At 49.0% G+C, this 26868-nt stretch overlaps 1 protein-coding gene across 4 annotated transcripts in view; it reads right to left on the reverse strand.

The window, feature by feature from the left end:
• The window catches only part of HERC2 (HECT and RLD domain containing E3 ubiquitin protein ligase 2), a 2956340-nt gene that overhangs the window by 487202 nt on the left and 2442270 nt on the right, over positions 1–26868 (reverse strand). For all 4 annotated transcript variants that reach the window (XM_069636605.1, XM_069636607.1, XM_069636603.1 and 1 more), the window contains one exon: positions 7258–7456. In XM_069636605.1, the coding sequence (XP_069492706.1) occupies positions 7258–7456 (199 nt within the window). The remainder of the gene's footprint in view (positions 1–7257; positions 7457–26868) is intronic.

The raw sequence follows: 26868 nt of genomic DNA on the forward strand, positions 1-26868 counted from the left end.
TCTAGGTTGGACTATCTGTTGGTATCCCATGAAGGGGGGTTCCAGTGGGCGACAGCCGAATACTGCTGCGGACCCAGTCTGATCACTCCCCAGTGCTTTTAGAATGCAGGTTGGGGTGGACAGAAAGGGGGGCCACTCTTGGCGATTTAAGCCTGGCGCGTTGCAGAACCTGGTGTTCTGTCAGGAAGTATGGGAGGAAATCCAGTCCTACCTTCAGAGCAACAAGGGCTCAGTTTCCTCAGTGGGGATGCTTTGGGAAAGCCTTAAGTGTTATGTCAGAGGGGTGTGTATGCCCCAAGAAAATAGGATTCTCCAGTGCATTAGGAGGGATCTCGCGGAAGGGGAATCTCAGATCAAGGACCTAGAAGTAGAGTATGCAGCAGCAGCAGACCCCCGGACTCTTGCGAAGCTCAGCAAGGAGCTTGATAGGTTCAGAGCCAATGCTGACCGGGAGATTCGGTTCCTGGCCCGCGGCCACCAGTTACGCCAATACGGTGAAGGGCAGAAACCAGGCGCACTACTGGCACGACTAATAGCAGCCGACAGACGACCTCCACATGTGGAATGCATGAGGGATCCCCAGAGTAGGCCAGTATGCTCTGAAGAAGGTATTGCAGCTGTGTTTTGGAATTTCTATGGGGGAATTGTATGGATCCAAGGACTTGCGGGATCCGAAGGCTTTGCAACACTATCTGAAGAGGTGGAATTGTATTGGTGGAGGCACATCTCTGTAAACCTCTCAATCGGGCGACATCCCTGGAAGAAATCCTAATGGTAATTAAGGAGCTCTCCGAGTCAAAATCGCTGGGCCTGATGGCTTAACCAGTGAGTTTTACAAGGATTACACCCCTATTCTTGTCCTGATGCTCGTCCGAGTAGATGAGGAAACGATTGCGGCTGGGAAACTTCGCCCACGATGCGTGAGGCAAATATAGTGTTGCTACATAAACAGGGGAAACCACCCGAAGACTGCGCCTCATAACAACGTCATAACAACCAACGTTGACAATAAAATATTCACCAGAGTCCTTGCAAATAGGCTGCTCCCACTAATGCCCGGGCTGGTTTTGGCTGATCAGGCAGGATTTATCCCCGGAAAGAAGCGTATGGCTTTCGTCGCCTCTTTGGGGTCATTAAGGCACTCGACTGCACGTCCCAGGCGATTACTGTTTTTTTAGACGCTGAGAAAGCCTTTGAATCTGTTGAATGGCCTTTTTTATTTGCAGTACTCCAAAAACGAGGACTCGGCCCCAACTTTATTAAACTGGTTTCTCTCTTATACATTAACCCCTTGGCGAAAATTATAGTGGGGTGAGCGAGATCGGTCGGCTTTGAGATGGAAAGGGGGACTCAGCAAGGTTGCCCTCTCTTCCCGCTCCTGTTTAACCTTGAAATGGAGCTGCTGGCGGTGATCCTGAGAAAGCGACACATCCAGAGGGGGCTAAACCTTGGCTCGCACAGACTGATTATATCTCTGTACGCAGAGGATGTGCCCTCTACATTGGCAATCTGGAGGACAATCTGTGCCCTGTGATGCAGGAAGTGCTGAGGTTTAGGGAATTTAGAGGCCTGGGAATTAATCATAGCAAGTCTGTGGTGTTCCCCCTCACGGAGGAGATCAAGTGGTTTAAAGGTGAGTTTGGCCTGAGGTGGGAGACCACTGGAGTCCGATACCTAGGGGTGTTGGTGTCTCGCAATAGGGAGGAGTTTTATTGCTATAATTATGGGAGGACAACTGGGAAACTTCAAGAGGCGGTGGCAAGGTGGCAGCTGCTTCCGCTCACGCTACTCGGACGAATCTCTATCGTTTAAATGATCATACTACCCACATTTCTGTATCTCTTTCTCAACGTTCCACTATTACTGTCGAGCAGCTTTTTTCGGCGACAGCACAGGCTCATCCTCGATCTGATATGGGCTGGGAAGCTGGCAAGGGTGGCATATATGACATCGACACAGCCGACAACAAGAGGGTGCCTGGCTCTACGCAGTCTTGAGCAATATTCTTGGGTGGCGCAGGCACACTTTCTTGGACACTGGTATGCTACACATTTGGTGAGGCCGCACGTACAGGTGTAGAGGACACTAGTGGCCCCCAACCTGTTGCGGGAGGCGATTCTCGGGGAGCCCCGGGTGTCATCCAATACCTTGAACGTTGTTAAAATTACCTATGCTGTCTGGAAAAAAATGACAGGGAAGGTGGGTCTGTCCACTCTGTATTCACCTCTCCTTCCAACACGTCATGCACCCGGGTTGACTATAACTAGTGAACGGGTATATGTACAATGGGCAAGCAAACTGGGTATCGAGACCCTCAGTGATCTGTTTGTGATCTCTTCGTGGACAGTGTGTTCCTTATGGTCCAGCCAGCAAGGGAGCATGGGGGCAACTCAGCACTGGATGTTTCTTTATTTTCAATTGCGGCATGCGCTTAAGGCCCCTCCTCACTTCACTCCCTGTGCAAACCCTGATTTGCCCACTATTGCAAGGGGTGATCCAATCACACAGGGAGGGCCACCTGGTCTCGCCAATCTACAGTAGGTTGGTGTCAGATACACCATTGGAGGGAAGTGGCCCAGAGGAGGCGGTGGGAGGCAGCTCTGGGGAAAACTATCAGAGACTAAGACTGGGTATATGTGCTGAGACAAACTCATAGTATCCCTAAATTCCAAATACAAGCTAATACATTTGAATTTCTTACACCAGGTCTATCACACCCCAGCCAGGCTCCACAAACACTTTTCCACCTCCCCAGCTGCATGTGTCGGGTGTGTTTTTGCTCCGTCAGATTTTCTCCATTTGGCATGGGAGTGCCCGCGGGTCTCTGGGTTCTGGTCAGAGGTATTAACCAAAATTTCACTGATTATTGGGGAACCACTGGAACCAGATCCTATTTTGGCCCTGTTTGGATGTACAAGGGCCCTGCAGTCCGGACGCTAGACTGGGCTATTGCTTGTAATAGCGCGCAGGAGGGTGGCCATGGCTTGGGGGAAGGGTATACATGTGAAAACGGCCTACATGTATGTTTCTGCTTGGTTGATCAAATACAAAAAATAAAGTATTTAAAAAATATATATATATATCGAATGCACCAGGCCCAATTGTCCAACTCCGACGCTTGTTTGGTGTCCTTGAACTCCAAAAAGAGTGGAGTGGCTATTTATAATGAGGGCCCTAGAGAAAATGGGGGTCGGAATGATTTTCCGTAGGTGGATTATTGCCCTTTATTGTGAGCCCAGGACGAGGATGCAGGTTAATGGTATACAGACAGACTCGTTTAGACTGACGAGAAGGACGCAACAGGGTTGTCCCCCTCTGACCATTGTTGTATGTGCTGACCATGGAGCCGTTGGCAGCTTCAATACGTGCAAACAGGCTAATCTCTGGCATTCAATGTGGCATCCTTGAGTTTTAGTTATCCTTGTTTGCTGACAATATATTAGGATATATAACCAAGGTGCAAACGTCCCTTCCGGCATTGTTAGACCAAATCTCGTGCTATGCCAACTATAAGGTCTTAAAATTAATGTAGCGAAATTGTGTGTAATGCCTATAAGGGTAGGGGACTCTGGGTTTGACACTAGGACCAGATATCTGGGCATGAGAGTGGAAACACAGGAGATACAATACCTGGGGATATGCCTGACCCGGGACCTGAGTCACAGAAGACGTAGCCCTCTTCATGCGCGACCAGATAGAAAATCTAAACCCAATCATGCGGGAGGTAGTCAAATTTGGCACCCTCTCAGGCCTGAAAATAAATCACACTAAATCAGTCACATTCCCCCTAACCCCAGACACCAAGGAATTCGTTGACGACTACGGGTTCAGCTGGGAACACTCGAAGGTCAGATATCTGGGAATCCTGATGTCCAGGGCTCACCAAGACCTTTTCCATGACATCTGCAAAAGGGTGGCAGAGGCACTACGGGACAAAATAAATAGATGGAAACTCCTCCCACTTACACTGTGAGGGTGTGTTTCCCTGGTCAAAATGGTGATCCTACCCAAATTCCTTTACCTATTCGCAAGTATCCCTCTTCTATTACCACAACACTTTCTTCAACGTATACGGAGACTAATCCTTGAACTGCTATGGGCTGGCAAATCATATACAACACTCATTCAACCAGTAGCTAAGGGAGGCGTAGCACTCCCTGACCTAGAGCATTACTATGGGCTGCACAGGCCCAATTCCTCGGCTACTGGTACACCACGCACTTCATCAGACCCCATGTCCAAATTGAGCGTGCTCTCGCAGCCCCAATCTACTAAGAGCAGCGATTATAGGCCATATGCAAGTACCACACGCAACACTAAATGTGGTTCTTTCCACCTATGCCATCTGGAAGAAAATGACGCAGAATTGTAACGTCCAGGTCAGGTTCAACGCCTTTGTACCATGAAGGTTCATACCAGGAATCCCCCTGAACGCCGAGAAAGTATATCTAAAGTGGGAAGATAAACTACTGATCAACATACTGAATGACCCCTTTGGCGAGGGAGTCTTTCTAACACCCCAACTCGCCCGGGAGTCAACACCGCTCTGGAAACATTCGTGTATTTCCGTCTCCGCCATGCACTCTTCCCCACGTTTCCACAGCAACCACCCACATGGCAATTACTACACGGGGTGATCCAATCGCAAGGTGAAGGCAAGTTAGTCTCCGTAATTAATAGGACTCTCCTGACAGACACGACCCCCATTCTCACAGCCCGAAAATAAGATGGGAGAGGTCCCTGAAGATCACAATACCAGATGAAGATGGAGCCTATATTTTGGATCAAACTCAGAGTGTCTCCAAACACACGATATAAACAAATACATTTCAACAATCTGCACCAGGTATGCCACTCCCCAGCGAAACTTCACTTACAGCGTCCGGCAATATCAGCGTCATGTGAATGGTGCAATGCGCCAGTAGCAAATTTCATTCATCCTGCCTGGGATGCCCATCCATAACTGAATTTTGGAATCTAGTACTCGAGAAAACGTTGGCAATAACAGGAGCACCAATAGAACTCGATCCAACAGTAGCGCTACTGAGCCTAACCAGACATCTGCCGTCCTCTGTGCGAAGGCTGGCTGGACTATTGCTGGTGCTAGTGCGTAGAAGGATCGCAATGTCACGGGGATGAGGACCCCCACCCACCCTACAAAGGTGGCTGAAAGACATAACCTTCTGCCAAGGCATCGAAGCAGACTTCATCAAAATCTTGCCTCTCCACGCCTGACCCCCAGACATCTGGGGCACATATATTTCCTATTTAATGTCTACCTCGGACACAGTCTCCTCACATAACTCTTCCCCATAATCCACTCCACACGGACTTCGTGCTCAACCGAACGCAGTCTGCAATGTATATGTTAAGTGATTCCATCAGCTTTCCCGGGCAAGTGCATGACCGAATAAGGACTTTTCAGGCCTGACGAGGTAATAAGAAGGCCAAACTATAAAATGACCAAAGAACAAGCGACAACCCAGTAGCCATGTTTAGTATCCAAACGCGAACATGCACACCAAAATTAATGTAAAAACTGTAAAAATGTAACTGCTGCCATCAACTTGTCTTTAGGCACATATAAAAGTAACCAAAAATCACATGTGTAAAAAGCTAGCGTGATACAAAAGTATCCCCATTGCACTGCAAGGTGCTGTGCAATGCAAAGTGATGTGAATGCTTAATGTAAATGAATTAAAAAGGGAAACATAGTTTCCCAGTACTGACAGTCTGATGGACTTATCAGTTTCCCCATAACAATGAGCAAAAGGCTTCACTTCTCTAAAAAAGGACAAATTAGGGGCTTTGTGTAAGCCAAAACGTTCATGAGGTCAATCTAAGGCGAGGTGTCCAACCCACTAGCATCACACAAGTCTGAAGCCAGAGGAGTTTCTTCCTCCTCTTGTCTGTCAAACTCTTCAGAAAAGTCTACCACATCCTCAGAATCCATGGGCTTCAACTCACTAGGGACCTCATCACTCTGTTCATCAAAGATTGGATGCATTGTGGTGAAAATTTAGGAGTCGGAGGCCAGACAAACATCTAACAAGGTATGGGTGCTGAATGACGCAAGGACTTTGATACCTATAGGTGGACCGAATCAGCACTGGATGTGGGCAAGCTCCTCAAGTGGATTAAGAACCAAGTCGGCAGATGTGCAGTTACTGCCTGAAGTGATGCCCCTGCTAGCCCCTGACTGGAACATTGGCAGATATGCAAAAGAGCGGACGCCGAATTCCTCACATTGCTCCAAAGTGGGGGAGCTAGAAAGTAACACTACCTGTTCCCCAGGTGGTGATCCTTCTCCAGGTAGCTGGCATGATGGGGATGAAGATAAATAGCGCCATTGTAACACGTTGCTGTGGACGTAGGACCTCTTGTCCTTATGATCGCCTTCCCCAGAGCAGTGCTCCTCATATTTTTCAGAGACCAGAGTCCTCTGGCCAAAGAGTCTGAAGTCAGTAACTTCAAGGGGTACGCTTCTCATCCTTAAAAAGGATGGTAAATCATTAATCGGAACACTTCTGGAGGACCTTGGAGAGCCTGGACTGTGAGAATACAGTCCTCTGTGTTGTGACATTTCACCAGGCAGTAAATACAAACATCGTATGGGACAGGCCTCTGGCTACCACAATCCCTGCAGGGATTGAAGCTGGAGTCCATTGAGCGATAAGACTTGCAGCCTCAATAAGATTCAGCTAAAGTACGAGTAGCATTCAAGAAGCAGCATTCTGAGCATGCAGAAAAAGTAATTATGGTCATGAGGTGCAGCCTGCTCCATATAGGCAGACCCACAAAGCTAGATCTGGAGTCATGGTTGCCAATGATGCCGAGCTGAGCCTGTGCGGTGCTGCACTACACCCCATGATGGCTAAAAATATTACCAAAACCATTCGGACACCAGAGACTAGACTTCTAAAATGAGAATTCTGTGGGAAGGAGGAAACCATTAGGAAAGATGAAATATTTGTGGGTGCAAATTAAGTGAAATGATGAATCGGAGGATATCACTAAAACCATTATTTGATATATTCTGGGTCCAGTTAATAAATCAAGCAAACACCACAATGATTAAAATGTACTTTTGCAGGCCGCTAATGTTTATGAATGTGATTTTCTTTTTTTTTTTAAACAAAACATCCATTCGCTAGTTACTGTACTGGCTTACACAATTCTAATTCTCTTCCAATTCAGCAGTTTAGGAATTTCCTAAAATAATATACGTTTCTCCTAACAGGATACTACAACACCTACCTTTCCATCAGCAGTCACTGCAAACAGAGTTTGTTCGCCTCCAATTAACTGCACTGGTCGGAGAGTGGCGAGTGCTTCACAAGGGGTTGGAACTTTCACCTTAGCCCCTTCAATGCCACCAAGCTGTCCCCTGTGATTGTGACCCCAGCCATATATGGTTCCACTGCCTCCTGCTGAAAGCGTCCAGTCATCGGGTCTCCTACATAAAACCAACAAATGGCTACATTGAAAACACGCCGAAGGAAGAAGAGAGCAATGTCCATGATTTCCCTTTATGAATTGCTGTGAATGTATGTACTGATGGTAGAAATCCACATATAGAAGAAATTTGAAAAATGTCAGTTCAACATAAGAGAATCCAAATATGGTGTAGGCCGATTTAATAACAAAAATATGAAAGGCTTAAATGTATGCAGTTTTACCCAGACTGGGTGTAAATATCAAAGAACAGTACACAAGAGAGTAAACATTTAGCTAGATAATTAACAAAATTGTCAGGTGCCTCAAATTCTGTTCTTAGCAGAAGGCCATCAATTAATTAATTTGTCGGTAGTTTGTGAAGTGCTACATCATGCAATACGGATACTGGAGAGCAAAAAAAGCAGTATTATTAAAAGTAAGAAAAAGTGATAGTTATATCACATTTAATATAGTGCGTCAAGTCATATACGCTTTCCTTTGGTGTCACAATAAAACGTAATACTAATAAATGAAACAACCTCAGAAGGATAAAGGGCTGTCTCAGCCATGCTGTATTCGGGATTACAAACTGAGGTTTGGACCCAGGTTTGAGGCAAGTGCTTAATTTCTCAGATAGCCAAACTCAAATGCTCAGGTGAAGGTTTGCAATGCAGCCTTCTGGCAACAACAGAAAGATGGAAACGGCCCAGAGAGGCCAGGATTCATGCTTTCAGTGGTCATGCTAAATCTGTGCATTTTCCTTTGCATAGAGTAGCGATGGACGAAGGCTTAGCGAAGATGCATGGTATCAAAAACATGTCAAGATTGGTCGGGAGGGCTGATCTGAAGCTTTGTTTGGCAAAGCAGATAAATTGACAGATTGATCAGAAACTCTAGCAAATCCATGTTGAGCGAGCTTAAGAAGATTGAGAAGCATTATAAAATGTGCAATGAATTTAGAAACTATCTGGATCATTACCAGTTAAAAAAAAATAAAAAAAATGTGGGTCTAGAGTCATACCTATATAGGGAAGAAAAGCAGAACATAGATATGCGGGTCGCACAGTCAATCATTCACTAACTGGGTAGCTAAACGGGCAACGCATGATCCTTGTGGTGACAGTGTGGGGGAGTAGCAAGAGAAGCAGTTCTTTGGTTGTGCCCTTTATACTAGCACCACAAAAAGCTGCTTTGTATGCTTGCACAGAAAGAAATATTGGTGCCAGAAGAACAAATTACTTTCCTTTCAGCAGTGGGGGCAACTCCATTGAACAGATAGGCTCTAGCCCCTCCCGCCCACCAGAAATGTTGGGCTATGTTGATTTGACCTGGCTTATCTAAAGAGCCGTGGCCGGACAGAACAGGAGACAGATGTTAAACGGTGCCTGAGCTTTGCTGTTAACTATTAGCAACTTGTAAAGACTGGAGGGGTATCTGTACTTCTGCCCTCTATATGGTTGGGGCCGAGGCACAGAGCAATCCAACCAAGGTTCTCTATATGGTAGATATGGACGAGCAACCAATACTTAAGCTCTCAGGCGGTGATGCAAGCTGGTTCTTAAGTACTGTGATTCCCCAAGACCCCACATAGCTTCTTTATATAACAATGTTCAGTAAAATATATACATATAAATAACACTTTGTACTGAGGCAGTTCTATTCAATTAATGGCAATGTTATATAAACTCTATGTGGTACCACACAATACATAAGCAGGTAAATTACTAAGCAAGGGATGACTGCATAGATTAAGGATGAAAGGCAGGTTAGCTTCCGAAATTAAAGTAAATCACAGTAGTGAGTAGAGTACTCAGTTTATAGTCCCCTTCCTCAATCCTTGTGGTGTGTCCCCCGACATGGGGACGGTATCAGAAACTTTGAAAGCAAAAAATTGAGCTTAGCCTTTAAATGTTGTATAGTGTGCAGGGGCACAGCCTCGGGCGTAGGAATGCTGTGCGAGGCCCCGCCCTCCGGCACCTCACCCACTCCCATTTGAACACATCAGACGTTTAGATACCTGGCTACTCTTAGTACATATTAGCCCTTGGAAGGCAGGTGGTACGTATGAAGGGGACTATGAGTACTCTAGTCACAACGGTGTGTAACTTTAATTACACATACGTCCTCTCCCCTTTCCTCCATCCTTGTGGGTGATTCTACTGAACAAGAACAGGGCAGAACCGTCATAACCTGCCGCATATCTAGGACAAAGCAAAAAGGTTCTTCAGAACTGCCTGACCAAACTCTTCATTGCGCCTGAAGCTGGTGTCCAGTGAGTAGTGCTTACAGAAGGCCAACGGAGTGGCCCAAGTAGCCGCCTTGCTGATGACATCCCAAGAAGCATGTCTCTGAAACGCGACGTCCGTGGCATTGGCTCTGGCCGTATGGGCATGAATCCCCTTAGGAACAGGTTTGACCATGGCCGTATACGCCTCTGAGATGTCCTGAACCAGCCAATGGGTGATGGAAGCCTGAGAGTTGGGGGAGGAGCATCCAAAAATCACAAACAAGCCTCTGACTTCCTGAAGTATTTTGTCCAAGAGAGATAAAACTTGAGGCCCTTTCTGCCTCTGAATGCGGGTTCGTGACCACCAGCAGGCATATCTCTTGATTCAGATGAAATGGAGAGACCACCTTGGGCAAGAAGTTCGGGTGAGTGCGCAAGATGACCTTGTCGTTGTGAAACGTGGTGAAAGGCTTGCACGAGGACAACGCGTGCAGCTGACTAACCCTGCACACAGAGGTGAGAGCCACCAGTAAAACAGTCTTTAGTGTCACCAAGCAGATGTCCACAGAGGTAATCGGCTCGAAAGGCTTGTGCTGCAAAGCTGCAAGAACCACACTGAGGTCTCAGACCGGGTGCGGCCTATGCACAGAGGAAAAAGCCTAGATAACCCCTTAAGGCAGGCCTGAACCACTGGGATGGCCGCAGAGAACACATGCTTAGGGGAATTCTTGTACACCCCAACGGTCGCCAAATAAGTGCGCCACGTACCCACCTGAACTTCAGAACGAGCCAGGTGTCCCAGAAAAGACAGTATGTCATCCAGAGGACAGGTGACAGGGTCCAGACCCTTGTCACAAGCCCAATGGCAGAACCTAGTCCATTTACTCTTATGCTGGGACCGAGTCGAAAGCCTCCTGGCCTGCTGAATGATGTCCCAGTTGATATCAGAAAAATGAGCATGCTGAAGCCTCAGCTGGTCAGGAACCAGGATGCCAGCGCCAGCTTGGCTGGGTCCGGATGTTCCACCACCCCACACTGCTGCATCAGGAATCCCCTGCTGGAGATCAGAAAGTGGACGGGACCCTGGGAGCACAACTGCAACAGATCCGAAAACCAGGGTGTCGAAGGCCAGTGGGGGTGCAATCAGGATGAGGGTGAAACCCACCGAAGCCCGAAACTTGTAAAGGGTCAGTTGGAACAGAGGGGTGGGTGAGAACGCATGACACCTGCCGCCACGCCACCAGATCTGCATCTCCCAGAGACCCCAGACCTGCCCATAAAACAAACTGAGGGCACTTGTAATTCAGAGGAGATGCAAACAAATCCAGGCCCGTGAACCCCCAACGCTGGAACAGGGGCAACAAGGAGTCGGTGTGCAACTCCCACTCGTAGGTGTTCAACCCCAGGAGGCTCAGCTGGTCCACTGAAATCCTAATTCCCAGATTGATACCGCCACCATGCAAAGGAGAGAGGGAGGAAGGGAGGGAACGGGTGCCACCCTGCGTTTTCAGGTAAAACATTGTAGTAGAGTTGTCCGTCCTGACCAGAACCGACTTGTCCCTGATGAGGGGCAAAAACGCCTTGAGGGCCAGGCCCACTGCCCTGAGCTTAAGCAGATTGATATGTAGGAGGGCTTCTGTCCTGAACCAATCTCCATGAATCACGTAGCTCCCCAGAGTAGCCCCCCAGCCTTAAAGAGAGGACTCCGTAGTCACCACCAGGTTAGGCCATGGTCGGGTTAAGGGGGCTCCCACTGAAACATTGCCATCCCTTAGCCACCAGCCAATATCGGGCAGTAGGAGCAGTGGTATTGGGATCCTGTCCGAATGAGACCCCTTCTCCTGATCTCAACTGGCCACCAGGTGGAGCTAGAGGCGCCTCATCTTGAGGTGAGCGTGCTGTATGGTGAGCACGCAGGAGGCCATCAGGCCCAGAGTTGCTTTAACAACCATGCCAAAATGGTCGTGTTAGCTAAAAAGTGTCCCACCGCCTTGCGGAGGGAAAGAAGCCTCTCAGGCTTAGGAAACACCTGCTGAATGCTAGTGTTCCAACACAACCCTAGGAAGACCAGTTCCTGAGAGGGGCACAACTGTGACTTCCTCTGTTTGAGGGAGAACCTAAGCTGATGAAGGATATCGGCTAACCTCTGGCAGGAGTGCACCGCCTCTTCGGGTGACCCCGGCCTCAACAGCCAGTCGTCCAAATAAGGATACAGATGATGGCCCTTCAAGTGGAAAAGGCCTGCCACTGCTTTCAACATCGGGAAGATACGAGGAGCAGAGTTCAGGCCGAAACGGCAGCAACTTGTACTGAAAGTGGTATGACAATCGTGTACCGCAGAAACTTCTGATGTGGTAGGTAGATGAGGACATGCAGGTAAAGATCCTTGAGGTCCAGGGAACACATCCAGTCCCCTGCACACAGAGACTTGACGATGTGTGCAGGAGTCATCATCTTGAAGGGTTCCAGCAGTAAAAACAGATTTAGAAATGACAGGTCCAGGACAACCATCAGGCCAGCCTGGTTGTTATTGGGTACTGCAAAAATCCTGGAATAGTAACCAAAGGCCCTGTCTACAAGAGAAACCGGTTCTATCGCCTGCATCTCCAAGAGTGAAAGGACCTCCCATAAAAGAGCCGGGGACCCGATCTGACGAAGAGGAGGAGCAGATGGTAGAGGCGAAGGAAGAGGAAAACTGAAGCCTGTAGAGACTACGGATAGGATCCAAGGCTTTCTAAAAAGACGCTTCCAGGAGTCCTGGAACAGAGCCGAAGGGCCCCCCCACAGGCGAGCTGTGCTATTCGACTTTGACGTCACTGCTTCTTGACGTCAGTGGCGGGGCAGAGGAGGGGGGAGGAATAACCTGCGGGACATCCTCTGCCGCTTCCTCCAGTTGTTGCTAGGCAACCTCTTAGGCCTCTGTGTACCACGATCCCGGAACCCCTCGAAGCCGGAGAAAGCGCAAGGCTTGAACTCAGTCCTGCCTTGGGACTGAGGGAAGGATTTCTGACCTGGTTTTGTCAGGATGGACAAGAACTTCACTGCTTGAGTGGAGTTTTTCTTCTTAATCAACTTGTCATAGGTCGATGAATGAAAAAGGTCCATGCCCTCAAAGGGCAGATCCATGATCCACTCCTGCACTTCAGATGAAAACTTTGTGCATGCATCCACGCCGTCCTTCTCATCTCGACCCCAAGGCACAGCCATCTGCTGGCTGTGTCGATGTGGGAGACTGAAGACTCCATGAGGTCCTGTGCAATACCCCAGGCATCTGCCAGACCGGCCTTGAAGGAGGCTTGCTTGTTCGAAGGGAGGTCTTGCAGAAATTCCCAGAGCTCCAGCCACAGCTTCTGGTTAGCCGCAGCCAAGAGGGTGTCTGAGTTGGCTTGCCGCAGATTCAGTCCTGAGATGGAACAGAGCTTTCCCAAGGACTCAAGTACTTCCTTGGATAAGCAGCTGGAGGTGGCTCCCGTGGAGGAAGACAATGGTTTAGAAGACAAGGCCGAAGCCACCACAGTGGAATTGGGCTGCAGGTGGGAGGCAAGGAGGCAAGGAGGATTGGCTCCCTGTCCGTCAGCCTAAACCTGCTGTTCAACTCCTTGTTCAACTCGGCATTGGCCCTGGGCTTCTCCCAGACCTTTCAGCCACCTGCAGCCCACCCTTCTGGAGGGGGATGCCAGACCAGATCGTGGTGCGTTTCTCCAAGGCCTCTGCTAGCACACCTGAATTCTGGGGGGCTTCCTCGGGAAGAGGGACACCCAAGAATTCCACCAGACCCTGAAGGCAGTCATGATAGGCCTTAATGAATGCCGAGGGCTCATCGCCCTAAGCGGCATCATCGTCATCCCCACCCCCGCCTCTCTTTTCACAGACTTAGGGGAATACGGGCCCTGGGACAGAGGTGCTGGAGGGGTCCACAAAAGGTCTGGATGCCGCAGACAAGACCAACGGCTGTTGAGGGGGAGGTGTTGGTGGTACAGGAGGAATGGGAGGGGTCAGAAAGACTGGTGGGGTCAGAACAAATGGTGGGGTCAGAACGAATGGTGGGGTCAGAACGAATGGTGGGGGGACCGGCACCAGAACCAGAAGAGCAAAATGAATGGGAGGAGTACCCAGAGGAGAAGGCCGGGGCGGCGCCATCTGCGGGATGACCTTCACAATGTCCTTCAGGAGCCCCTTTATCGGAGGGGAGCGCATGAGGAAGAGGAAGCTCTCAAAGAAGCGGTCCTCACCAGCCACCGGCCCCTAAGGCCCCATCCATCTGAGGCGCTGGGCCTCCACTCCTGGTCAAAGCGCTGAGGCACCTGGTGCGTGTAGCTGTATGGCTGCGATGGGTAGATGTAGCCCCGAGGGGACGAAAAACCTGGACCATACTATACACTGTCGCTTCCAGAGTGAAGGGGGCTGGGATCGTCCTGCAAAGCCCATTTGATGGGCGAAAGCACTGGCGGGTTATGAGCTGGATCCAAGATGGCCCCCTGGGCGCAAAGGCCCTGATCCAAGAGAGGCCTCAGACGAGAGAGGATACAGCTTGGATCTTGCACCCGAAGCGGAGGTGTCGACCTCAAGAGATCACTCTGGTAGGTGCTGAGCCCTCAGCTGGACTGCCGGTAGTCGTAATGCCCTGACTAACGACCTCGGAGCAAGGTCTGGTAGGCTGGACGCCCTCGGGACCTGTGCCAGTAGCCGTGCTAGATCTAGCCGAGGACAGACGATTGGAGTTGGCACTAAACAATCTCCTACCCCCCTAGGGTAGAAGAGGACGAACTTGATTGCCCCTCCGAGGAAAGCGTGGTAGGGCCCCTGAGCCTCGGGCATGCCAGAACCCGAATCCGAGAGACCCAGATCCATTACAACTCGGGGAAGGGGTCGCTGCGCATGGAGCCATGCTGAACAGAGGTCCTTGACACCGAGTTTAGCTAGTAGACCTTGAGTTTAGCTAACCAATTGAAAATGCCCCCAATGGAACTGAAAATTTATAATCCAGAGACATATGGTTTCAACCTCTGAGTGGGGGCCTATCAACTTCAAAATTTATATAGTGTTGACTATTCTGAGAAAAAGTTTTCAAATGTTTTTTTCTAATGTGTGTATATAACTGTCTTTTGCATTGTATGAAATACTGTGTACATGAACATGGATATTTATTGGTTCTTTTTTGTACATATTGTGCTTGATTTGGAATTTATGTTGAGCTAATAGTGCTTGGTAATTGACAGACCTTGCTTATGAGTAATAATTGAAATAATAAAAAGTTACTTCTGTATAATGCTTAAACAGAAGTACGAAATGGTGATTTTTGTAAAATGTATCCCTATGAAAACTTAGGTGGACACAGAAAACTGTAAAACACATACCTAGGAAATACTTTAGATAGCTTGTGCCATATTTCTGGTATTGAGAAGTTTATTATAAATTAAATTTATATATATGTTTAGTGAACCTGTCAGGACACTTTTTTGTTTTGTGGTTCAGAGGTCCTACCTTGTCTTGACGAGAGGTCCCAGAGACGAAGTCCTTAAGGTGGTGCCGAGGAGAAATGTGGAAGATCTCCCTCCATCGCGACAAATATTTAATGCCCTGTGACCGAGAGTGCTGCAGGCCGAACACGAGTCCGAGCGGTGGTCAGGCCCCAAACACTCAAGACAGAGTGCATGGGGGTCCGAGGACGGGAACGAGCAGTCGCATGGGGCACATCTCGTGGATCCACCTGTGGCTGACATGCACCGGGGGAGGCGAGGCACCGAAGGGAAGTGAAATAAGAATTGAAAAACAAACTGGGGGTGACCACTAGGGGGCGCATAAAGCAATGGCTGCCTGAAGATCAGCTCCTCTCACCGAGGAAGAAATGAGATGATAAAGAGCTAATCCCATCCCCGACAAGAGAAACAAGCAGCAAGGCTAGCACGATAAAACATCACTGAAGGCAGGGGTCTGAAGGGGAGACCCCCGTTCAACGAAAAAAATAACGAGCAAACGGAGGAGCTAACCATCCCCCACAGAGGCATACACGAAAGTTCCTTCATGCCGAAGTTGGCAAACGAGAACCAGAACGGAGAGCGTGCCCGCAAGGCGGTACAAGCATCAGCCTGAAGTAAAAACCGCTGACACCATCCCTACACCATTGAAGCATCCAGGAGAAGTCTGGGCTCGGGCTATTGCAGCCGTGAGCATAACGGAGAAGAGAGCTCCAAGCACTCAGCCCGGGAACCACCAAGTTAACGGCAAGACGTGAGAACGAACGCGACAGCCACTTCAGACACCATCACAGCAAGACTTCGCCCCAGACACCAGCACCTTCGAGGGTGGGATACAGGAGTGTGCATAGATCACTTTCCTTACCGGGGCAGAGGGCGCAGCGAGCTACTATATGCCACGAACGATAGCCCACCCTCTAATCCCCCCCCCCCCCCCCAAGGAACCGGCACAGAGAAGAGCCATCCGGGGGAGGGTCAAACCCCCGACAGAATCACTGGTGAGCCCAGAGAATCCACAAGGGGCCCCATCTGGCTCTGAGGTGATCCAGGAGCATGAAAGGTGGCCCACCACAAGTGCCAAGTACATGGGCGGCCATCCCCTGGTGATCACCCAAGGCGGACCGACGTAACGCCAGAGCCCAGGGAAGGGGAAGCACAGCGACAAAGCCTCGACACCTCCGGGACCAACTGAAGAGCAGACTGGCGTAGAGCCGAGAGGGGAGATCCCCTGAGAGAGTGGAGCAGAGGTCGTGAAGAGCCGGATAATACCAGGTGAGAGGCCACTCTGCCCATCCCAAACAGCAACAAAGACCCCAATGGGAAGTACTAGAGCGGGGGCCACCCCACATAAAGAAGCTCCCCGGAATGTTCCCTGAAGGCTTGCATAGGGTGGAGGGCACTCCTGCTAGACAAATAAAGGAGTCCTCGGCCCCCAAGGGGCTCAGAGATAACAACCAAGACTGAAATTACAGCATTACTGGTGGGGAGTACAGACCCACCAGCACCCAGCAGTACCCAGCAGGGGGGGTGTAGGGGGAGATACACCTGGCCAACAAAAAGGGACACTCCACTCCGGAACACACGCAATAGCCTACATAACGCAACAGGAAAAGAATCCAAGACTGGGTGGAGGGTGCCAAACCACGACAAAGCCGCAGTCGGGCTAGAAACACAGACATATCAAGAAAAGGGTAGAAAAGGACTGATAGGGGAAGGCGAACAACACCCAAAACCAGCGAGGAGCTCATTAAGCACCACTAAACCCCCGGTTTGCCCCTATAAATAAAAGCCAACTAGAAGCAGGACCGGCAGACACCTGGAAGCAACCACTCAGCAGATAATAGCCACCCACTACCCTGCACACCCCACGGACAAGAAACAATTGAAAGGAAACTCTGGAGAGTGTGCAAGTACCAAGAGGGGATCCCTCTCCCCTAGAGCGAACATTGGACCCCCTGGGGGGAAGGGGAACCCACAGCAAACCCCCTCCACAAAAGGCCTTGAGCAATTACAACAATACAGAAGGGGAGAATGAACTGGAGAACAGACTCAACCGCACCCAGCCCCCACAATGAGCTCTGCAGTCACTAAAGACGACATTGCAGGATTAATGGCGGAAATAAAGGCCCTACAGTCAGATATACAGTCATCCATATCAGAACTCAAAAGGTAAGGTTAACAAGGTAGAGGAAAAAATAGAAAACCTTGAAAACAACCAAGTCACCACGGACCTAAAGGAAATGAAACTCAACGCAAGGATGACAGACATAGAACTGAGAGAGGAAGAACCCACCCTCATAAATGGAAGATATTGAAATCAGAGAAAGGAGATCAAACATCAGAATAATTGGACTTGAGGAAACCGACGGGGAAACGCCAGCCCAGGTTGAAGCCACAATATAACCAACTATTTAACGCAAAAGGAGGTAAAATGGTGCAAATAGAAAGAGCTCATAGAGGAGGTAGAGCGTTTGGAGGGGGACCCTACTCAGTTATTGCCAAATTCTTACGCTACAAAGAAAAAGCAGAGCTCCTCCTTAAAGCCAAACAAACGCAAGACATTAAATACAAAGGCCCGAAAATCAAAATATACCAAGACCAATCAAGCCTTACTTTGAGCCGTAGATGCAAACCCCTGACCACCTGGCTCACAGAACAGGGTATCCGGTACAAGTGGGGCTACCCTTTTGCAATCACATTCGAAGCCAAAGGAGAAGAATACAGCCCAAAACCTAGTGGCCTTCAGTTACAAGAGGGTGTCTCAATTTCACAGACCCTTAACGGCGGGGCAAACCATAGTCACAATAATTTTGTTAAGTTATGTTTACAGTTACAATAGGAGGGGAGGGTAGAGAGAGATGGGAGCGAAACAAGACCAAAAACATGAGGCCGGGCCAAGTGAAGGGAAATGGGAGAAACGGGAAGGAGTACTTAATGAGAAAAGAAACCAGAGGGAATTAATGGAAGGAAACTCTAGATCAGTACTGGGAACTTACACCTTTAAAAGTAGGCACACTCAATGTCAAGGGACTTGGATCCCCAACAAAGAGGTCAGTAGTCAGAGAATTTCAAAGAGCTTCTCTGGATATTCTTTTCATCCAGGAAACGAGGCTCAAAGCGGGGGAAGAAAAACCAATGAGAGGTAAAGGAGTGGGTCAAACATATTGGGCCTCAGCAGACCAAAAAAGAGGAGGAGGAGTAGGCATAATGGTACATAAGAGGATCAAACTATTAAACACAGAGATGCAGGCACTGATGGGGGGCAGGCTCATACTGGTTCGAGGGGAATGGGAAGGAACCCAAATCACACTAGCGGGGGCTTAGAAACCTAATCAGGGACAGGGGACCTTCAATGAGGAGGTGCTCTCCTCCATAATGAACAGGAGCAAGGGTCACACAATAATAGGAGGGGACTTCAAAACATGGGCAAACCCACAAGTAGATAGGCAAACCACAAAGGCGGAACCCAAGGGACTCCCAAACACAATAGGAAACAGGTTCAGGAAAAATGTAGCTGACGGAGGCCTCCTAGACATTTGGAGATCACAAAACCCAGAAAAGTGAAGGCAGTCTCTGCAGTCCGTGAACGTCTGCTGCCGTGAGCCTCACAGGTAACTTTCTTTGCCAGGGCGGCTCAACAAGACTTTCTCTGCATACTGACTGCAATACCTCCCTCCTCCCACTGCTTACCCGCTACCTTACACCCTGTCTCGCAGGCCATTGGTCCAGCTGCTGCGAGTTGGCACGGACACGAGCGGGCTACGCTCTATGGCTGCCAGTGTGCCCTTATGATTTATGAGTTAGGCGCAACAGTCATTCGTGAGGTTTCCCTGGTGAGCCATGTGACAATTCCTTTATTTGCATATTAAAATAACGAACATCAACCCCTGACTACTGGGAATAACATCACAAATTGAATTAGCTCATTGGCGACTGCCGGTGAGCTGCTCACGAGCCCTTGAATCTTCAAGGCATAATAGAGTGCAGGAGTGAAGAATTTCTCCCCATATCCTGCACTTTGAAGAAACCCTAAGCAAACCGCTTATTTTGCACTAATTTCGTCCAATGCAGGGGACGCTTACGTTGACCTTACAAAGTAAAACATCCGGCCAGACAGCCCTACATGGCAACGGGAGGTGCCTACGGGCCTCGAGCCTTACCGTTCTGGCAACTGAGAAATGTATCGCGTGGAGGAGAAGCATTTACCTCTGTGCTTCTGACTCTACACGGCACGGATTGGAACCAGTGCTTTGCCCTCGTGAGACACAGAGCCCACGAGGAGACAACGGTGCCCATAAGACTGTCTCTAGCAAGCTATAGGCAACTAAAAGACTAACAACCTACAAGCTTATTATAGCTACAAGTTGCCCGCACGCCACTTGTATCTCGCATAGACATTATGGTTGCCTCCACTGGCACCCAAACTAGACACTGTGCAAAACAATACTTAAATTTAGAAACAGATGAATTCCTCCATTCTAAATGAGCCCCTCACACTACCTTGTCTGAATGTGCCCTTGGTGCTTGAATCAATGAAAGATAAAAAAGACAATGTCGTGGCCTCCGATTCTGTTGAATCGAGAAAAAACAGCAAAGATAGACATGGACTCTTGCACAATACAATAAAGGGGAAAACTAGTGCAAACGTAGAGAAGGAAGTACAAGAACACCACAGAAGTCTGCGAGTCATCGGAAAGGCGAAAACAGCAGTCTGATGTACTAGAATCACACCACATATATAGGGAGGAGGACGCAGTGCAACTGAGCCTTACCAGCTGTGACGAACCTCAGCTACAACCTGAACCTAAAACCACCATGCTTACCTGCAAAAAGGAATGCCAAGACGCTGCTCATGAGCAGAATCCCTCACAGAACATCGCTCAAGCGACACAGAACCAGGATAACACGATGTTAAGAAGAATTCTCCTTTTATGGCTAATTTCCCTTACCTATAGAGTCCCCCAGCAGCTTTGATGGGATTTGAAGAGTTTGTTTCTTTTTTCCTGCTAAGAGTGAGACTGTTTTTCCCACTCTTAGGCATTTTTGCTATGTGTGTTTTAGCTATTTTTGTTTTCAATGTCTATGGGATTTTCTCAACCCCATAGGAACCATCTTTATTCACATGTGTTACACAGCACCCTCAGTGCAGTGACACAGGGGTGTCGCAGCGACCCCCAAACATAGACTCCATACCCTGGGACTGACTACTGTCTCCCAGGGCATGTAAAGTACCCATTGACTTTACTAGTCAATTTCTATGAACTAAACCAGTACAACCCATCTTACTATGGAGGTACTGGAAAGGGTTAATAGTTTTTCCCTTATGTTCATTTTCGAGAGAGTACCGAACAGTCCCTCTTTAAAAGGTTTCTGGCTGGTGGCAGTGGTTACTACCATAAATATTAGACAACAAATATTTCCCTATGGGATTTTCCCATTCTTCGAGGCTACCACTTTTTCTGACAGCTTCTAACGTACCGCCGGTGCATTTTAATATTAACTTGACTCCGGTAGGTTTTATTTGCCAGAACTTGAATATAACTTCTTTCTCGTGTCTTTCTCTAAACTCCTAACCCAGGTCGGGGATCCTTTGTTCGTCCTTTTGGTGGGCTTCTGCCCTCCAAGAAGCCCTCCTTTCGGCGCCACCGAGTCTGGGGTGGGTCCATTGTGTGGGAGGGGGAGTAGGACCCCTGGACAGGGTTGCCTCAGCAACCCATGTCAAACTCTATCCCGATAGGCTGGAGGGTCTCCCGCCAAGATGACCACTCCACTGTGTGAGTGACAGCTAGGCAGTATGAATGGGGATCTTTTTGCATAAAGGCAGGGTCCTGAGGACTGGAAGAGCAAGACGTCGCCACTGGAACTAAGAAGCCGAAGAGGAGAGAAGCCAAAGACATCTGGAACGACTGAACCACCGGTGAAGCCCTGCTGCAGCATCACACCACTTTTCTCCACACGGCGAGAGAAGATCTTCATCTGCAAGAGCCTTCTTCCCTTGAGCTGGTGGGGCTAACCAGTTTGCCAATTGCCTTCCCGGACCTGCCTTGGTCGAATCTCCCGTACCCTGTACTCGGAGGCCGGATAGCCAGGCACCAGTCCACCCGGACCGCGATTTAAAGGAGCCTACCTTTTATTCGTCGGGCAGCACCGCAGCTGGTTTCATCGCTAGGTAGTGCAGTAACTCAAACCTTCCTTCACGATGAGAGCCTCTCTTCCTCTGCTGGATCACCGAACTGCAGGAACTACCAGGAACAACCACCAATGCAGGAGCCACTTCTTCATTTAAAGGTACATTGTTCCGCCAGGCCGCCCTTTCTTCGCGGTAGCACTAAAGCGTAGTGCTCCCTAAGGGAACTGCACAGGATTCTGCCTAACACACGACTGGAAAGAGACTGGTGACACCGGAGAAAAGGAAAAAAAACAGAAAAGACGAAAAACGTGATAGCAGCGCCCAATGGAAAGAACGGAAATGCGTGTGCGAAAAAAGAACCCATACAACAAAGAACTGACAAGGGCATGATGCCAGCTACTAGCCAAAAAAATAAAGCGCTACAGGCAAAAAGAATGTGGCAACAGAACGATGAGCTAATTCAAAAATGAGATACAGATCGCAATCTAGAAGCGAAAAAACACGAAAAACAACGACTCGCAAAGCTCGCACTTGATATCACCGAAAACGAATCTCTTATGCGCAATCATGAAATAAGACACAAAATCTGTGGAGACCTACCAAATTAGATCTGAGAGATCTAACAAAGACATCGACTACGAAATTTGAGAAAAAAGAATGCAATAAAAACTTGATGAGAACCAAGAGAAACAACAAAATAAAGATTCAATTCTGACACATGTATTCATTCTCCACAGAACGTACGCACGACAACGATGGAAAAAAAACATTGCAAGAGATGATCAGCGATGCCAATGCGAAACCCAGAAGAATTAATACATTACTCCCATCCCAACAACGATGGCAGAATTGCAGAGTTCTCTGATGGCAGCCTCAAGTCACGCTTTAACACCCTTCATAAAATGATACAAAACAATTAGCGAAACTATGCGTGACCAGGCGACACTAATTGAGCTAATGCACACTAAGCAAATCTATATGGAAGCATTCACCACCAAAATACAAAGTCGGTTGGCCGTGGAAGCTGAAGCCTCCGACCAATGTTAGAACCGTCTATTTGAGCTCGCAAGACACGATAGCGCAGATAAAGAACAAATAACATTAAAGAACAAATAACATTGTTTTGCTCACTGCTAAACAACAGGAGAAAAAAGAAACAAAGAAGCACTTTGAAATAATAAACCAAGAGACAAAAAACAGAAGGCCAACACCCGAGAGTAATAAAAACAAATAGCACCAGGAAGAGAGCCATCGGAGCAAACATGCCCAAGACAACACAGAGGCCAATCCGAGTCAAAAACCTCTCCCCTCTATGCCACACGTCTGCAGAGGTAATGAAATAAGATAGGCTGAAAGGAACGATATCACAACTTACCACACAGGAATCCACACACCCAATAAATGAAACTGCTAATCCAATCCCTAAGGATGCTCAAACTCGGACTAAATCAAAGAATATTCCAGTAAAAGATATCGAGGTGGAATCTTTTCCAATCTTTGATCGCTCTAAGAAAACTATTGACAATTCTAACGTGAAGACCCCTAATATACATGGGAACATTAATAGGAAAACTACAAACCCGGCCAAGAGAGGTTTGAGAGCTTTCCTAAGAAATCTGACATTGCCTTCAAACCCGCCCAAACCCATTAATAAAAAAGAGACCAAACAAATCATGAAGAAAACAGACTTTAATCCCAAATTAACAAAAGTTTGAAAACCAGCTAAAACAAAGGAACAAGAAATAAAGGACAAAAGAGACCTGGAATTATTGATGAACCTATCCACATATGAAGAAAATGCTCGGGGGCTGGCCAACCGCCATGTGAGTAAGCCGCGCTTCGTTGCAGCTCCGCTGATGCGCCCATCATATTGCCTACAATCTGCATCTTACCTGAAGTAAACTATAACTGCAACCCAGGGATTGCCTCAGTACCGTCTGCTGACCTTCCGACGGTGGTCCGAGACCTGTGCGCACTTCCAACGAGGAGAAACACTGTGGTGTAGGTGGAAAGTGCGCGCCCGAAAATGGCGGCTGCCTGCTGACGGCAGAGGAGACGAGCGCCACGCCGCAGAGCTGCGGCTGACCGGGGAACGGAAAGCGACTGCTGACCTTGCCGTCCGGTGGGCACGCAGCGCTACGACCGGCGGCCGAAGACTGTGTCCGCCTCCGAGTGCCTCCCCGGCGCGTGGCCCGCAGCGCCGACGGCGGAGGCATACATCAAAAGGCCTGGACCCAAAGACCGGATGCGCCTGAGGGCGGCACCACACTGCGAGGTACGGAGTGGAAGTGGGGCTGGGGGGACATATTCAACTCGTGACCGGCCCAACTGAGTGAGCCCACAGCCCCCCCGCTAAGCGGACCGGCATAGGCCCACGACACCACCCTGGGAAGGGGCCGTACCCCGCTGCCGGCTGAGCTCGAGGTGCTGGTCACGGGGGCAAGATTTGAGCTCCGGCATCAAGGGCCCGCCTGGACCGCAACCCTCCCCCCCCCAGCACTCCAGGATTGCCGCTCACCGGTGCCCTCACAAAGACCACTGCAATAATGCTGCTAAGCACCACGGCGCACACATTTGCACTGAACTGAACTGCATGGCCACGCGCTCTGGGGCAACGCCACAGTGCACATTCCCGACCCTAACTCCCAGCCCCAACTCCAGTACCACTGGCAACCATTGCAAGCTCGTCTGCACAAAGAGATGTCCGTAAAAGGCGCCAGGAACAAGCACAGGCAGACAACAATGGAGGCCTTTGCAGCCACAGGTGCCACCAAGCCGGACGCCGCGATCACAACCTCGGCGGCCGCAGAAGAGGGGCCCCCCGAACCCGCAAACTTGCAACTACTTGAAGCTATCTTGGCGCTCCAAAAAACAATGGAGGGCAAAATAGATGCCGTGGCCATTGATTTGAATCTGCTGAGACAAGATGTGCGCTCCATCGCAGGCAGAACAGGAGCATTAGAGTCCCAGGTAAAGGAAAACACTGAAGCCAAAACCCACCTCTTGAGAGAGGTAGACGCCCTAGCCCAAAAAGTAAAGAACCTCGAAGACAGGGCGGACGAGGCGGAAGGGCGGGCGCGCCGCAACAATCATTGGACTGCCGGAGGGAACAGAAGGAAATGACCCCACGAACTTCGTTGAGAACCTTCTGCTGTAGGGGGTCGGAGCCGGGAAATTGTCTCAGGGGTTCACCATCGAAAGGGCGCATAGATCTCTCACTAAACGCCCACCACCTGGGAATCCGCCAAGGCCGATATTTGCCAAAGTCCTCAATTATAAAGATAGAGAGACTATCCTAGCCCACTCACGGACCGGTGGCCGCATAGAATTTGACTCTGCCAAAATCGCAATCTACCCGGACTATACCCTCCAGGTTCAGAGGAGTAGAGCTCAATACGCCCACATAAAGGCTAGATTGAAAGATGCAGGCTTGCGATACATGCTACTGTACCCGGCCAGACTAAAGGTCATCCGAAACAATAGAACGCACCTCTTTGAATTACCGGCAGAAATAAACGAATGGATGGATAGGGAGCAGATTCCTGACATAGACAGAAGGCAACGGAAAACACAAGAAAACGGCACCCCCAGGGAAGCCAAATGAAACCACCTTATTAGAAAGCACATGAAGTAACCTCAACTTGCAGATTGTGGCACCATTGAGTGTCTTGGAGCTGGCCGAATGGCACCGCTTGGTATCGGACACTACCAAGGGGATTGTCCCGCACCCCCGAATCTCTTTGGGTGACTAACCCGCCCGTAGGGCACCAAGAGACCGTAGGTCTAATGGAGCGGAAACGGGGATGTCAGAACGGGGGGAACCCCGCTAGACTAGTTCTGTTAACGGCTAACGCCAAGTTTACTGTTCATAGGGATGGGAACCCGCCTGTTGAAATCCTGTCTCAGTTAAAGGGGAAGTCCAGGACCACCTTGATCACCACACACCACCAATCCGATCTAGAGTCAGCAGGGGCTCCTGCCAGAACAAGCCACCGAACCGCATACAGATAGGCCAGAGGGCGACGCTACTATGCAGCCCGCCCACATACCCACACACACGCCACACTCATGAATAACGTAGTCAAAGTCATGTCATGGAACGTCAGGGGCCTGAACAGCTACATTAAACAGCACAGAGTCCACACCTTCCTTAAACGCCACAAGATAGGAATTGCCTTATTACAGGAGACCCACCTGAATGCACAAAAGCTAGCAGCATTGGCTAAGAGTTGGAGAGGAACCCTGATAGGCACCACGTATTCCAACTACGCACGTGGAGTACTGATATGGATCGCCCCCTCCATTCCCATCAACCTAACATACACTAACATCGATAACGAAGGTAGGATGGCCTTGCTTAGAGGCACCATTGAAGGCAGAGAACTCTGCCTGGTGAACACATACGCCCCCAACCACGACGCAACGGTCTTCTTCCGTTCGTTATATACCCGGCTCAGTCCGGACAGAGACGGCATGCTAATATGGGGTGGGGATCCCAACTGCACCCTAGATCCACGCATGGACAGATCGGATAGTAAACACACCCGCCCCTCCCCTCCCGCTAAAATATTGAAAGCCCTTTTACAACAATACGCCCTACAAGACCTCTGGAGGGCTGAGCACCCAGAGGGCAGAGTCTACTCCTTTTACTCACCCCCACATGCGGTACACACTAGAATTGACAGTTTATTGGTGAGCGAGGAACACTTAGACACATTCGAGGACACGCAATATCTGGCCAGAGTGCTATCGGATCATTCCCCCGTAGTTACCTCTTGGACAATAATGGCACCCTGACCCCCCATACCCACATGGAGACTCAGAGGCGAAGCACTGCTGGATAAGGCATTCCAGGAACAGATTAGACAATGCACAGCAAACTATTGGCAGACGAACATGGACAATGTCCAGCACGTCAGCACGGCATGGGAAGCATACAAAGTAGTGATCAGAGGGGAAATGATAGCCATCACAGGGGGAGCCCAAAAATACATCACAGCAAAGTTAGCAAGCGCCGAAGAAGAGCTGAAGCAATTAGAATCCATAGCCTCCTCAGACCCAGCCCACGTACGCAAAAAAATCGAATTAAAGAAGGCCTGGCTACAACACTGGGAGGCCCTCGGAAAACTCGGCTACGCCAAATACACCGAGAGAAACCTGTCAGGTTTCGTGGGATTTGGTTGAATGTAGTGGAATGAGGATATGATTAACAAAGTATGGTTTGGGCCTTAACTTTCTGTGCAGAGTGTGGAGAGCTTCCCAAGCCAAAATGGAGACTTCCAAAAGGATCAGTGATTGGTCAGAAGTAAAAGAAAGGCATTGTTGGAACATTCTAAACCGCCTTTCATTGTCAGAAGCCCAGCTGGAAGGTCTTATGTTTGAAGCTCTTAAGATTTAGAAAACTTTAATTAGGCCCTTGTGCCTAAAATTGTTTATTTGGATCAGGAAAGTGTTGGAGAATTAAGAAGAAACTTAGAAAACGTTCCAGTGAAAGAAAGAAGCAAGCTAAATCAATTCTTTATATTTTACGGAACTTTGTAATATTCAAGCAGGAGTTAAATTTCAATACCATTAATTAACTTGTTCCTGTTTTCTTA

This window comes from Ambystoma mexicanum, chromosome 7p (genome assembly GCF_040938575.1).
Source record: "Ambystoma mexicanum isolate Mex_15411 chromosome 7p, UKY_AmexF1_1, whole genome shotgun sequence".
NCBI lineage: Eukaryota > Metazoa > Chordata > Amphibia > Caudata > Ambystomatidae > Ambystoma > Ambystoma mexicanum.